The 14,560-nt window shown below is 44.4% G+C and overlaps 1 protein-coding gene across 2 annotated transcripts in view; it reads left to right on the plus strand.

The window, feature by feature from the left end:
- nrap (nebulin-related anchoring protein) overlaps positions 1-13,614 on the plus strand; it is a 33,147-nt gene extending 19,533 nt beyond the window's left edge. For both annotated transcript variants that reach the window (XM_083904055.1, XM_083904054.1), the window contains 16 exons: positions 4,145-4,249; positions 4,338-4,445; positions 4,565-4,678; positions 4,764-4,961; positions 5,483-5,587; positions 5,816-5,914; positions 6,803-6,907; positions 7,014-7,121; positions 8,332-8,643; positions 8,734-8,838; positions 10,682-10,780; positions 10,877-10,981; positions 11,104-11,211; positions 11,850-12,161; positions 12,305-12,460; positions 12,564-13,614. In XM_083904055.1, the coding sequence (XP_083760181.1) occupies positions 4,145-4,249; positions 4,338-4,445; positions 4,565-4,678; positions 4,764-4,961; positions 5,483-5,587; positions 5,816-5,914; positions 6,803-6,907; positions 7,014-7,121; positions 8,332-8,643; positions 8,734-8,838; positions 10,682-10,780; positions 10,877-10,981; positions 11,104-11,211; positions 11,850-12,161; positions 12,305-12,460; positions 12,564-12,869 (2,445 nt within the window). In that variant the 3' untranslated portion in view covers positions 12,870-13,614. The remainder of the gene's footprint in view (positions 1-4,144; positions 4,250-4,337; positions 4,446-4,564; positions 4,679-4,763; positions 4,962-5,482; positions 5,588-5,815; positions 5,915-6,802; positions 6,908-7,013; positions 7,122-8,331; positions 8,644-8,733; positions 8,839-10,681; positions 10,781-10,876; positions 10,982-11,103; positions 11,212-11,849; positions 12,162-12,304; positions 12,461-12,563) is intronic.
- Positions 13,615-14,560: the final 946 nt, after the last annotated feature.

The following is a 14,560-nucleotide window of genomic DNA, read 5'->3' on the forward strand; positions in this document are numbered from 1 at the left end:
AACTCCCTCTGTCCCCATGGGGACAGAGAGAGGAGGCACCGCCGAGACACCCTGACCTTCCGGTAACCGTGCCACTTGGGGTCCAAGTGGAGGTTGTTCAGCCACATTTGAAGAGGGCGCAGAGACAGCAAGCCCAAGGGAACGACAGACGAAGCAGCGGTCAGCTTTCCCAAGAGCCGGAGGAACTGAATAAACGGCACCATCCTGCCAACCCTGAAGAGGGGGAGGCGGAGGAGGATATCGTCCACACGCCGAGGTGCCAGAGAGGCCATCATGGCTACCGAGTCCAGAACCATCCCCAAGTATATGACCCGTTGGGATGGGTCCAGGCTGCTTTTTTGAAAATTCACGTTCAGGCCCAGCCGGCCCACGTGCATAATTAGCCGGGCTGTATCCTGAGCCACCTGGGGTCGGGACGGTGCGCATACCAGCCAGTCGTCCAAATACGGCAGGACCTTCATGCCCTGCTTCTGCAGGGGTGCCAGAGCTGCTGCTACAACCCTGGTGAAAACTCTCGGGGAAAGGGAGAGACCAAAGGGAAGTACCCTGAACTGAAAATGCTGTCCGCGGAAGGCAAACCTGAGGAAGTGCCGGTGGTGCAATGCAATTGGGACATGGAAGTATGCGTCCCTCAGGTCGACAGTGGTGAACCACTCTCCCCTGGCAACCACACGAAGCGTGTCTGACACAGTCAGCATATGAAAAGGCAGAACCTTCAGGAACCTGTTGAGTCCCCTCAGGTCGAGAATGGGACGGAATCCGCCATCTTTCTTCGCCACAAGAAAGTACCTTGAGTAGAGCCCCCCGGGACGTAGCAGAGGGTCCACTGGTTCGATTGCGCCCTTGGCCAGGAGGGCAGACAACTCCTGACTTAGAGCTAAGGCCTTCGCCGGGTCGCTGACAACAGTCATATTGACCCGGCCGAAGGCTAGGGGCCGGTGTCGGAACTGCAATTCGTACCCCCGGGTCAAGGTGGAAACCACCCACGGGTCTGAAGTACAGGCAGCCCAGTAACTGAGCTGCTGATGGGAAAAACATCCGACGGCCGGCCCCGCACCCCTAGCGCCTGCCCCCCCGGCCTCCGGAGGCTCTGGGGGGACGGCGGATAGGCTGCGGCGCACGAGGCTGCCAAGACGGCAGGCGCTCAGGGGCCCGAAACCCGTCAGCAGGTTGCTGAGCAGGCCGCTGAGCAGGCCGCTGAGACCTCCGTAGGCCACCAGCAGGTGGCTGAGAGTGCTGCCGGGGAACAGCAGCGGGGCCCCTAGACCTGCTAGGAGTGGAGACTCTTCTGCGAAGGCCAGAAAGCCGCTGCCTGGTCTGCGTGGCCTGGGCCGCCCTCTCCAGTGCTTCCAAGGCAGCTGGGCCAAAAAGATCCCCTGGTTCCACTGGCACAGCACGAAGAACCTTCCTACATGATTCAGACAGGGGCGACTGAGCAAGCCAAACCTGGCGGCGAGTCTGGACAAGAGTGGACATTGTCCGTCCTAACTCTCTCGACATGAAAGCGAATGCCTGTAAAGAGGCATCGCTTAGACTCTGCAGTGAAGGATCCACTTGAGCCTGTTGCAGAGAGGTTGACAGGCTCAGCAGTAGATGGGAGAGGGAGTTCCCAATACGACCCATACGTGCTGCCGCATCATAGGCCTTCGAAAGAAGGTCGTCTGTGACCCTGCACTGTGGTCGGGGACATCTGGCATCCGGCCTCAAGGCCTCATCAGGAGCCAAAATGAGGGAGGCAATGGCTGGCTCAACGGACGGCATACGCCCCAGCCCAACCTGTGCTGCATCCTGCATGGCGGCTAAGGTTCGGGCATCTGAGGTTAAATGAGAAAGTGCCCTCGTGTCCCTCCAACAGGCATGAAGCTCCTTCAGGTATTCCCCTGAAGAAGGAACAGTGAAAGTGGTCGGGGCAGGGTTGCGCCTGAAGAAAGCGCTAGCCTGCGCCGAGTCAGTCTGCGGAACGTCAAGCTGTAGGCGAGCAAGAGCCATACGCATGATGGCCCCCATGGAAGTGTCTGCTGTCCCCTGCAGAGAGCTCTGAACAGAAGAGCAAGAGGCCTCCCCCAATGTGCGGGAGGCATCGTCCTCTGTAACAGCCTCATGGAAGAGACCGGATGAAGCGGCCAGTGATAAGGCATCATCAATCATAGGCGCATTCTCCGAGGGAGGGCCAGGCTGTAGCCCAGCCAGCACCCCAGTAGTCCCAGGCTGAAGGGCCAGGAGGAGCGACTTCATCTGCTCCATGTCAGCCGCCAAACCGTCCACCTTGGAGGACAGCCCGCCCCTCCCCTTTTTCTTGGGGGGGGCACCTACCACCGCAGCTCCCTCACGCCGACGCCGAGAACGGTCGGGTTGATGTGGGGGGAGACCGGTTAAGGTGGAAGGGTCGTCAGTCATCGCCCGCTCCATCTCCGCCACCCTAGCCACCTTTAGCCCCCAGGGCAGGAGGCCACAGTTCATGCAGGCGCTTTCAGTGAGGCCCTCCCTCAAATGCTCGAGACCGAGGCAAGGAGGGCAGTGGTCGTGACCGTCCTCGGGAACAAGAGGAGCCGCACAGGCGACACAAGGATGGGCCATCAAGAAGGCAGCCGAAGCAGCGTTGCTGGGAATGGGAGCGAACACACTGCCTACACGCAAACGCTGTCGCCAACAGAATATAACCAGGTTATAGCGTTACCGGGAGCGGGAACGAAAACACTACCGTCACCGGTATGGTCAAATAAATAAATAACGCGGTAGCCTAGCACCGCTAACGCAAATCAATATCTGCAACGAGTACTGGGAGCGGGAGCGAACACACTGCCTTCACCAGCAATCGGAGGTGACAAGTACAGTAAACAGGCGGAGCGCACACGCTGCCGCAAACAGAAATGACAGATTATAGCGTTACCGGGAGCGGGAGCGAAAACACTACTATCACCGGTAAGGTACAGACAAATAAATAATCAAAGCGGTAGTCTTAAACCGCTAATCTTCTGCAAAATCAATAACGCTACAAGCGCTGGGAGCGGGAGCGAACACACTGCCCTCACCAGCAATCGGAGGTGACAAAGTATAGAAACAGGCGGAGCGCAAACGCTGCCGCCAGCAGAAATAACAAATTATAGCGTTACCGGGAGCGGGAGCGAAAACACTACTATCACCGGTAAGGTAAAGACCAATTAAATAATTGAAGCGGTAGTATTAAACCGCTAACGCAAAATCAAAATGCTATGAGCGCTGGGAGCGGGCGAGCGAATACACCGCCGTCACCAATAACTACGGCGATAAAGCATATCAATCAGGCCGAGCGTGAGCGCTGCTGCCAATAGAAACAATAAATGATAGCGTTACTGGAGGCGGGAGCGAGAACACCACCGTCCCAGTAAGATACACAGAGCGGTGTTTTAGAACCGAGCAAGCTAACGGCTAACACACCAACTCGATAACCCAAACATTGAGAGCAATGAGGACAGCGAACGCTGGGAGAGGGCGCGAACACGCTGCCTTCGCCAACAAACACCGACACAGACCTGCTACTCTCTTCTGTCGTCAGGTTTCAGATGATCAGCTGGCCACAGCCTCTGGAGGACGGGTTCCCCGCGGCTCCGACTGTCGTCGCGAAGCTGCACGCGGCCAGCTGTAAACGAAGTTTTTCCTTTTTTTTTTCTCAGCACAAAGTGCGAGACGGTACATGCGCAGCGAGAAGATTAAAGGAACTGAGCCTCCGATGACACCGGAAGTTATAGCCTTCCCGGTGTCACGGGGAGGGTCACAAGTGACTATGTTGATATTAGGTACTCGAAATGCGCATGCGCGAGGTGGAGATATCCAGTGCTTTAAGCACCGCCTCTGGCGGTCAGTAAGGATGAAATAGAAACAGGGCAGCGTGCCTGATGTTTGGTGCTGCGCAGGGACAATAAATGCCAGAAAACACGTGTCAATATCATCAGAGAGTTTCAGACATGCCTCAGCTCAGTGCTAATCTGATAAAAGGAGATCAGGACAGATCAAAACATACTCAAATAACCTGTAAACCTGGTGGCTATACCAGCATTCCTTAACTCCAGCACTGATGGACTGACTATTATAAATACTGTAAACATAAAATAAAGAAACACTTGTTTCGCGTAGGATCTGTAATGTTGTGCTTTCTCCTTCACAGAGGTTGTACAGGGAGAAGGGTGAAAACCTGAAGCACAACTACACACTCACTGAAGAGCTACCTGAGATGGTGCAGGCCAAGCTCAATGCCATGAATCTCAGTGAGGTAAAAAATAATAATAATTCAGGAACTTGTACATGAATATCTTACGGTAAATGTTTTACATACAGGATATTGCTTTGTGTGTTTGCAGAGCCATTACAAGGAATCTTGGACTAAGTTGCGTGACGGTGGTTACAAGCTGCGTTTGGATGCCATTCCCTTCCAGTCTGCCAAAGCATCTGCTGACATTCTCAGTGATGTAAGGGTTCAATAAACAGACATAATTTTATCACTGCTTGAAAACTGTTGGTCTGAGAGATTTAACAGTCATCACTCGCATTTTGAATATCTAACTGTACCCGGACGTTGTGATTTCAGCAAAAGTACAAAAAAGAATTTGAGAGGACTAAGGGGAAGATGATCGGGCTGAAGGGACTGCAGGATGATTTGAACATTGCTCACTCTGTCCATGCCACCACGCTACAGAGCGACGTGAGTGCTTTTATTTAAAAAAAAAAAAAATGTCTGACAAGAAATACTGTAAGAAACGAGGGTTACGGTTAATATCTCGTTCCAGATTAAATATAAGAAGGATTCAGCGAAGCAGCTCTCCAAGTTCCAGCTGCCCATGGACATGATAGAGGTTGCTCATGCCAAAAAGGCCCAGTTGCTGGTCAGTGATCAGGACTACAGACACAGCCTGCATCAGTACACGTCACTGCCTGATGACATGAAGGTGCTGGCGGCCAAGAAGGCATACGCACTGCAGAGTGAGGTAAGAGTGACAGCACCATGCTGCACACACAGCATCTGTTTTAAACAAGTGGCAGCTGATAGTGACATCACCAGTTTTGAAGATTCCACAGTTGTGATGTGGCCAGTGCCACGTTGAGGTTTTTACATCATGACACCAGCTGTCAGTCACACTGGTGTCCACTCATACTGTATATGCCTTAATTTACCCTCTATTTCCCTTTAAATGGGAATATAATTTACAAATTTGAGGAGCTGAAATGAGCTGGAACTAGTGATTGAGACCATTAACTCCTCAGGAAAATGTTGACTGACATTCTAAATCAAGTAAATCGCAACCAGCAGAGTCGCCCACTGGTGGCTAGTCAATATATATTTTATTTTCGGGTTGGCCTCATCCAACAAGAGGGTCTAAATGAATATCACAATGGTTTTGATTGCAACATCCAGGTTTTACTGTCATTAAATGTTACACAGTCAGTTTATCACAGAAATGTTTTATAAAAACTAAAATTTGAATTGAATAACTTTGATTATTTACAGAAAGTGTATCGCTCTGACTTGAACTACCTGCGTGGTGCAGCCTGGATCGCCACAGGGGCCCTGCAGATCGAAGGCTCCAAGAGGGCCTCAGATCTCATCAGTGATGTGAGATATTCTGAATTTTGCTGTCTTATACATGTCTTTATGCACATGCAACTATTAACTAGCTGTCAATACCAGCAAGGTTTATCAGTCATGTACTACACCATGTACAGTACCTATGTGTGTTGATGTTTAATGTAATTCTTTTGGATTTTGAAGTAACAAAAGTTACCCTCTGATACACTTGGGGAAACACAACAGGGACTAACATGACTGTTTCTCCTCTAACAGAAAAAGTATCGTCAGCAGCCGTACAACTTCAAGCACACTTCTGTCATTGACTCTCCTGATATTGTTCATGCCAAACTCAGTGGACAGATCACAAATGAGGTGAGACAATAAACATGTGGTATTAAAAAAAGAACTCTTTCCTAGATTGTACGTCAGAGGCAGAGTACTATCCAGATAATGATATATTAATGAAGTAAATTATAAAGTAAACTTTATTAATATTGCACCTTTTGAGAACACTGACATCGCAACATGCTCCACAGAGGCAGCAAAATATAAAAAATACAAATAAAACAACATAGACAGGGTATGGAAAAGTATGGAATTTAATTTGAGTAATTTTCAGGTCTGGATAATTATGGAAAAATGGAAAAGAGTACGGAAAAATGTTGTGTTGTTTCCAAACTATTATCTCACTTTCTAAAAAAATATGAATAAATACAAATTACAAAAAATTACTAAGGCAACATAGCCTACCTGTAGATGATATGAAACTATTCAAGCTGGCTGTAGAATGGTGTCGGGTTACCATGGTTACCGTTCGCCATACAACTGCGATTCTCATTTATTGAATTGTTTTCCATACGTGTCATCAAGCCAGCCACCTATTGTCGGCAGCGATAGTGTCATGGGTCGATGCAAGTTTTCCGAGGGCTAGCTTCATGAAAAATGAGTGAAGGATTTTAAAACCATTTATTTACATAATAAGCATCTAAAAATTGTTATTCAGATGTTTAATATTGACTGAAAAATCCTCCAAGAAGTCTGGAAATTTGAGTCTGAATAAATATGGAATTTTGAAATTGAAAATGTGTAGGAACTCTGCATCGAGGAATCACTCAAAAGCTAGCAAAAACTATTGTCAGTGACATAACATTTATGGAACTTACTAATATACTAGACATTTACATTAAATGCTTGATGCTGCTGCTGATGAGGATAATGTTTGGCCTTTCTCTCTTCTGTCTCTCTCTCGCTCTCTCTCAGCGTTTATACAAAGAGAAAGGCATGAACGACCAACACAACTACACGATAACATCCGAGAGGCCTGAGATTACACAAGCAAAGGTCAACGCAGCCAACTTCAGTGAGGTACTACTAGTGCATGTCCCCAGAAACCATACAACACACACACACTGCATGCACCTGTGTTTTATTTACATTTGATGATGACTCACCGTTTGTGTCTCTGCTGCAGATTAAATACAAAGAGTCCTGGCACACGCTGAGGGCTCAGGGCTACAAACTCACCATGCAGGACATCCCATTCCAGGCTGCCAAGAGCTCCACCGGCATCGCCAGTGATGTAAGATTTTTCAAAACAAAACAACACAGTTGCTGAAAACATGTAAATACCAAATGTATAAACTAAAGAAAGTAAAGGTCCAATGTGTAACAATGGGGAGGGTTTATTGGAAGAAAATGAATATACTACCCATAAGTATGTTTGTATGAGCATAGAATACAATTTTTGTAGACTTAACTTAAGTTAAGGCAAAAGCAACATTTATTTTGTTTAGTTTTCATTTTATTAGTTTATTTGACATTTGCAATGCATATCAACAAACATTTGTGTAAATATACAAGAATTAGACAACTTCTTAACCATATTCCTCTGCTTGATTTAAATCACAGTCACAGTTGAGATTAGGGAACACATATTCACCATCAACTAGGTGCTTACTAACATATATAAGTTGCATACCAGCCCTTTATTACTAATTAAGCATGTATTAACACCTTATTCTACATAACCTTATTCTACCTCTATTACGAAGGTTTTTATTACTATTTGTCCTACATAAGGTATTACTACATGCTTAAAGGTGCCATATGTAAGAATGTGGCCAAAAACAGTTACTACATTCAAATTCAAAATACTGAGGTCTTTTAGGTTTTGTTTTTTGACGTAACTGGCAACCCGTGGTTGCTCGGCAGCTGAAACTCTACTGACTGCAATAAGATGGCGGTAGGTGACGCCACATGCCAAAACATGATTTGCAGTCTGCAAAATATTTTTTTTAATGCAAATATTTTGGCTGTACTGTTGTTGTTGGTGAGTTCAGTTTGTTATATGAACATTATTCCTGAGTCTCTGTGACATATTAGAAGGATTTTATGGCCAGTTGCTTTAGATTTATTACATAATGCACCTATAATATTTCCTAATAATGGGCTAGTATGCTACTTATATGCATGTTAGTAAGCACCTAGTTAATAGTGAGTATGTGTTCCCTAATCTAAAGTGTTACCAAAATCACAAACTGTACAATTTTGCAAATCACTAAAGCTGCAATTTAAACATTGTTCTATGCCAATTTAAAGATGTAATACATGTGTTTGAAACAAAGTCCTTATCCTTACTTTACAATATAAAAGTTATACTTATACTTAACTTATACTTTATGGTATTTGTTTGTAGCCTTCAGTTATCATTAAAACTCAAAAGGTGTTTAGTTTTTTGTATTGGTCTAAGACTGTAATTTACTCCAGCTGTTACTTCTGCTTCTCTGCAGTACAATTACAAACACAACCACCTGCTGGAAAAAGGAAAACACATTGGTGTCAAAAGTGTCCTGGACGACCCACGTCTCCTGCAGTGTCTGCAGGCGGGCCGGCTGGCCAGCGACCAGGAGTACCGCAGGGACGCCCTGACTGCCAGCGGTCAGTACCACCTCACTCCAGACATGATTAATATAGTGACGGCTAAGAATGCCCAGGCTCTGGCCAGTGATCAGGACTACAGGACCAGGCTGCATGAGTACACGGTGCTCCCTGATGACATGAAGGTTAAATGGGCCAAAAAGGCTTACGACCTGCAGAGCGAGGTGAGAGGAAGAGATACGTAACAGAAAGAAAAAGAGAGACAGCACAAATGAGGCAATCTGTTTTGATGACTTTTACTGACTTTTGCCCAGAACCTCTACAAGTCAGACCTCAGTTTCATGAAAGGAGTGGCCTGGGATGGAGTGGGAGCTCCTCAGCTGGAGTCAGCCAAGAAAGCTGGAGAACTCATCAGTGATGTGAGTATATGTGGACAAGGATTTTAGTTTGGTCCAGAAGATTGTTTATTGGCAGAAATTCACTTTTAAATTTAAATCATTTGGATTCCATAGACTTAGAATAATACTGCATTCCGTTTACATCGAAAGTGAAAGCCACGAGCCACTGTTCAAAATAGCAGTTGATAGCAACACTCTACATGGTATTGTGTATGTCCATGGATACAAATTGAACAGTACTATTGACATCTTGTGCTGAGATTGTTTCTTTAGCAGCTCAAATTGACAAACCAGCCTGAGTGAAAGTTTCACACTTTTAAGCAGCAGCTTACTAACTAAACAAATTTTGATCATCAATTGATCAGCAATCAAAAATTGCTGTGTCTAAAACAACTCTACATGCAGAAAAGTAACGTTTATAGCATATTCATGTGACTCCATGGGCGCTGCCATTATTCTCCGACTTCATTTTGGTGAAGTCGGGGTTGGTCGATCAGCCCCGACTTCACAAGTAGGAAGTCCCACTTCGACAGGCATTGGATGGGCTCTGGAACACAGCAAATGAATCCCATTCTTATTGGTAAATAAAGGCCATTGTAGTTCACTGACGCAGTTGGAAAAGGGAGCTTTGGGCAGAGGAGTCCTTCATTTGTTATGAACTGCAGTCTCTTCAGAAGATGTCACTATGTTTTTACACCACAGTAACCAATAACACCCTATAACATCATATCTTGGACCACAGCAGGATTATAAAATTATAAATACATAAACTAAACAATAAAATAAAACCATGGATGCTGATAACTTGATAAGAAGCACAAAACAAGCAGCAGGAATCAGTCATGGGATTTCATTGAAATAATCTTGTTGTTGTTGGTGGTGAGGTTGAATAGTGTAAATTAGACTAAATGAGTATAAGTATGTATAAGTATAAGTATATATATATAAGTATATAAGTATAGGTCTGCGTCAACATTCCATTTGAGCAGAGTGGAGGTTGTTTAGCTGGTTGTTTGAGGCTGCCTTGATTGCACTGATCACTTGCACCTGGTGGATGATCTGTCCTGACTGTGACACACCTGCAGCTAATGAGATGATAAGATAATAAGAGAGGGAGGGGAAGAGGAAGAAGCAGCTTAGAGCAGGTTACTGAGGCCAGCACTAACATAACTACTGTCATAGTCGCATTTAAAGTCTCATTCTGCATGAACACGCTCACACTTCTACATGACACTGTATATTATTATATGTCCTGTGCTCCAAAACGTTTGCGAAGGAAAAAGGAGAAAAAGATGTTGTGATAACAGTTGAATTCTACAACAATTCTACAACTCCATTTTACAGAAAACATCGATGTTGAAAGAAAACAAACACTTAGCATAAATAATAAAAATCTGTTTTCTGTTTTACTTAAGAATCATGTTTACTGCATTATCTCAACATTAGACAGACTTTTTTTCAAACTGGAAACACGTTTGTAAACTGCTTAATCTCCTGCACCAAAATCCCTTGAGAAAATGTTGTGCCTCATTTGCCTCATTTTGGTTAGTTTGTGTCACTTAGGTGAATCTGAACAGAGAAGTCACAAAATAACACATTTAAACTTACTGATGGAGGCAGCAGTGGATTACCAACCCCATGCCATGATGTAAAATTGCTCATTTTCTCTGTGGACTCTGTGACAATTACTTTTAGCATTTGAAAAGGCTCTGAATGGTGAGATACAGTGGTGAACATTATTTAGGTATGATAGCCTTTAAGCAGGCATAGATTTTACAAGGTGAGTCTATAATGGGGCTAAAACCAGTTTAATTTTGACTCGAGAATGAATTAATAAAGTTTTATGTTTTGCTCCTGTGTGCAGAAAAAGTATCGCCAGCTTCCTGACCGTCTGAAGTTCACCTCAGTGACTGACTCTCCTGATATTGTCCATGCCAAGACAAGCTATCAACATTGCAGTGAGGTACAGTGACATGATAAATCATCTCCATTTATCTATTGTTATGTGTTGTGTTGTTTGTTCATATCCTGTGTGTGTTTGTTTTCTTGCTTACTGCAGAGGCTATACAAATCGGGAAAGGATGACGACATGCATAAATACACCTTACATCCAGATGATCCAGACTTTGTTAGAGCCAAGATTAATGCCCAGCAGATTAGTGATGTAAGACACTTCTCAGATGCTCCTTTATGATCCTTAATGCAAGCCATATTTTGAAATCCACACAAAAAGATGTTGAAACTTGTTGTGACATGTCTTGATTTCCACATCCTTTTCCAATGAAGAAAGTTTACAAGGCGTCTGGAGAGCAGGTGAAGACATCGGGCCACGACCTGAGGCTGGACGCTATTCCCTTCCAAACTGCCAAAGCCTCCAGAGAGATTGCCAGTGATGTGAGTTCACTTTATCACGACATCTTGACATTTAAAATAAATTATAAATTAAAGCTTCAGGTGGTGAAATTGCACAAAAAATGGTTGATTCTTGAGTCTTCTTAGTCAACAGATGTGCCCTCTCACTGGCCTCATTTATCAAATCAGTGTGTATACGCTCATTTCCATGTGTACGCTCATTTCCATGCAAAGATCAGCCTTTCTCATGAATGAATTATGAATTTTGGCGTAGCGTACAATCAAATCTCACGCCATCTCAAACCAGGTGTACATGCAAGTTTGATAGATGAAGGCCACTGTGAACTGTGTGTAGAGGAGGCACATTATGTCAATTCAGATCACTTGATTTACATTATGCTGAAAGATTGTTGTGTAATTCTCGATCAATAACAAATATATCAGTTATTACTGTAAATGTACACCTATTTCTTACTCTGTTTCCTTATAGTCATTCCAGTTTTGATTTTGTATTCTGAATGTAGCATAATGGCAGAAAAAGCACAGGTGTTAATCACATTAACAATAGCTCTGTTCAGTTCATGTAAGTCAGGACAGTGCGACAGTGAACGAGCATGCCACGTAAAATATTGAACTCATCTACAGTATATAAAGAAATGTTCCTCTTCTCATTCCAACAGTTCCGTTACAAGGAGTCCCATCAGAAAGAGAAGGGCCAGCAGGTGGGGCTGCGCTGTGTGGAGGACGACCCCAAGATGGTGCACTCCATGGCAGCCAGCAAACTCCAGAGCAACCTGGAGTACAAACGTCAATCCAAGGAGGAGCGTTCCCACTACAAAATCCATGCCGATCAACCCGAGTTTCTGCAGGCGAAAAAGAGCCAGGCGCAGGCGAGCGACATCACCTACCGCCACAAGCTCCACGACTACACCTGTGACCCCGAACAGCTCAATGTCAAGCACGCCAAGCAGGCCTATGGGCTGCAGAGTGATGTAAGTTATTTTGGTGACATTCCTTTTTCAAATGGCTTCAAATGTCACTCACTTCATTTGTTATTTGCTGGTTTTTCATACTGAGTTAACTGAACCTTTTGAGAAGATGACCTTGCCCTAAGTGTTTCTTTATTTTGTTGTAGGTGAAGTACAAATCAGACCTGAACTGGATCAGAGGAGCGGGCTGGACTCCTCCTGGCTCCCATAAGGCTGAGCTTGCCCGTCGAGCTGCAGAGCTGGGACTGGCAGAGGGAGTTACCACTGACGAGGCTATCGCTAAGTACCAGCAGATGATGATGGTGAGAGAACATGGAGGATGATTTTCTCTAATTGGATTCTTCATCCCATATACAAAAACTTGATCTTCAGGTTGAAGACTTATCCTGCTGTTTTTCTTTCCAGGTTCATCGCCAGCAGCAAATGGAGCAGCAGCAGCAGCAGCAGCAACAGACTTCAGAGCAGGTGGAAACAAGCGAGGTGACTCAACAAGGCATCAACATGGACGCCACGGAGGTCCTTCATGTCAAGAGGAAGAAGACCATGCAGACCATGCAGACCGTGCAGAAAAAGTCCTCCTCCACCATCACCACCTCATTCAGATCCATGCAGAAGAAGTCCAGCAGCACCTCGTCTTCCTCTTCAGCTGCCCTCCAGAACACCATCACGATGTCTGGGTCTAGTAAAGCTGCTGCGATAGAGGAGGCGTAGATCACTCTAGTTTGTATACATGATAGTGTTAGGAGATTGTTCAAAGATGGGCACTTTGAGAAGATGAGACAATGTGGTGAACTTTTGTAAAGTGGTTCACTGTGTAGGTGATGCTTTAGTCTCTATTGTAATGAAATGGTTGTTGTTATTTGTTATTATATGTGAAGCAACTGTCTGTAAAGTAGAGTATTAAATGCTAAAGGCGGGCTGAGCATGTTGAATTGGGTCTTGAAGTGTAAGTTAACTGGAAGGTTGTGGTGAAGTAAAAGGATTTTAAAGCTTCAGGTCGGTTTTATGGCCCATGTGATCATGAAAGTGTCTGGAGAGCACGATGTTAAGGGCAGGAAAAATTGGGAGAGGACAAAAGTGACACAGTATGAAATGGCTTGTGTACGTTGAGTGAAGTCAAATGAGATTTCTATATGACCAGCGCTTTAGGAGATTTTGTGTTTATCCATTTTATTTCCATCAGAGATGAAGAAATGCTGCAAGTTCAAATGGACAAAGCAAAAAAACGACACTGTTGCACCTCTGCAAAACATGCAGTTTTAATATGAAGGCTGATAATCTGGTGTCCTTTGAGCGAGGCTCAGGTCGACTGATACGATGTGTGATCTCCATTTTGTCTGGCAGGTTCAGCTTTGTGAGTTTGTAAAAGTGCCTCTTTAACTCAAAGCTGGACTCGGAGTAAATGCTTGGTTTTTGTTGCTGAAAGAATAAACAGTTTTTTCTATTTTCAAGGCAAACAAAACTGTTTTCTTTTTTCTGTCCTCGCATTCCTGTTTCTTTAGGACAGTAAGGACCGTCTTATATACAATATACTACAAACTGTTTTTACTGTACTGGTCTAAAAATGACAAAATATGCCAGTATCAGTGATGATACTGATTTTTTTTATTTTTTTTATTTTACTTATAAATCCTTTTGTAAAAATGTTAGCCAGAACAAAGCCTTGGTAACACCTCCAGCTGTTATACACTACATTCTCTTATCTAAATGAATCAGAAGAGAAACATAACGTAATTTTGAAAGGTTGCAAGGTCATAAAAACGACCTATTTATAATCATCACTCAAATCTGATACAAAAAAAACCCCAAAACATTTGGATTTCAGCAAATAATAATGTAAAAACACAGATGCAGGCTTCAAAGACTTGAACCATGTGTGAAGTTTGAGTTTAATTAAAGAATCATCACTTTCTGAAATGAACTTTTCAATTTGCAGCAGTGGCTCAGGAGGTACAGCAGGTGGGTCTTCTAATCAGAGGGTCGGCTGTTTGATCCCTGGTGTATGACTCATCACAGAGAGCCTAAAGCCTCTTGAAAACAGATTTGTTAAAGAGCTTAAGGATTGTCTTGTCTGTGGTCCCTGTCTGTCTGCAACACTTGCCAAATCAAAGGCAGGAGTCTTTAAACACATGTAGTAAAACATTACTGAGGAACTGTGGACTACGGATTTCAAAGTTGTGATTGGGAACTTTGAACTGTGGAGGTCAGCATTGCACCTCGTAGTGTACAGCTTGTCAGAACTTTGTGGAGGAAGAAGAAGAAGAAGAAGTGTGGATGACAAGAACTGATAAAAAGATTTCAAGCCCTTGTTGCCTCACACTCAGACAATGAGCAGGTGACGTGACCAACGTTTGTGAGAATTCAGGGCTGGAGGGTTAAGGGTGGGACAGTTCCACATTTTT

Source organism: Microchirus variegatus (assembly GCF_963457635.1).
Source record: "Microchirus variegatus genome assembly, chromosome: 17".
NCBI lineage: Eukaryota > Metazoa > Chordata > Actinopteri > Pleuronectiformes > Soleidae > Microchirus > Microchirus variegatus.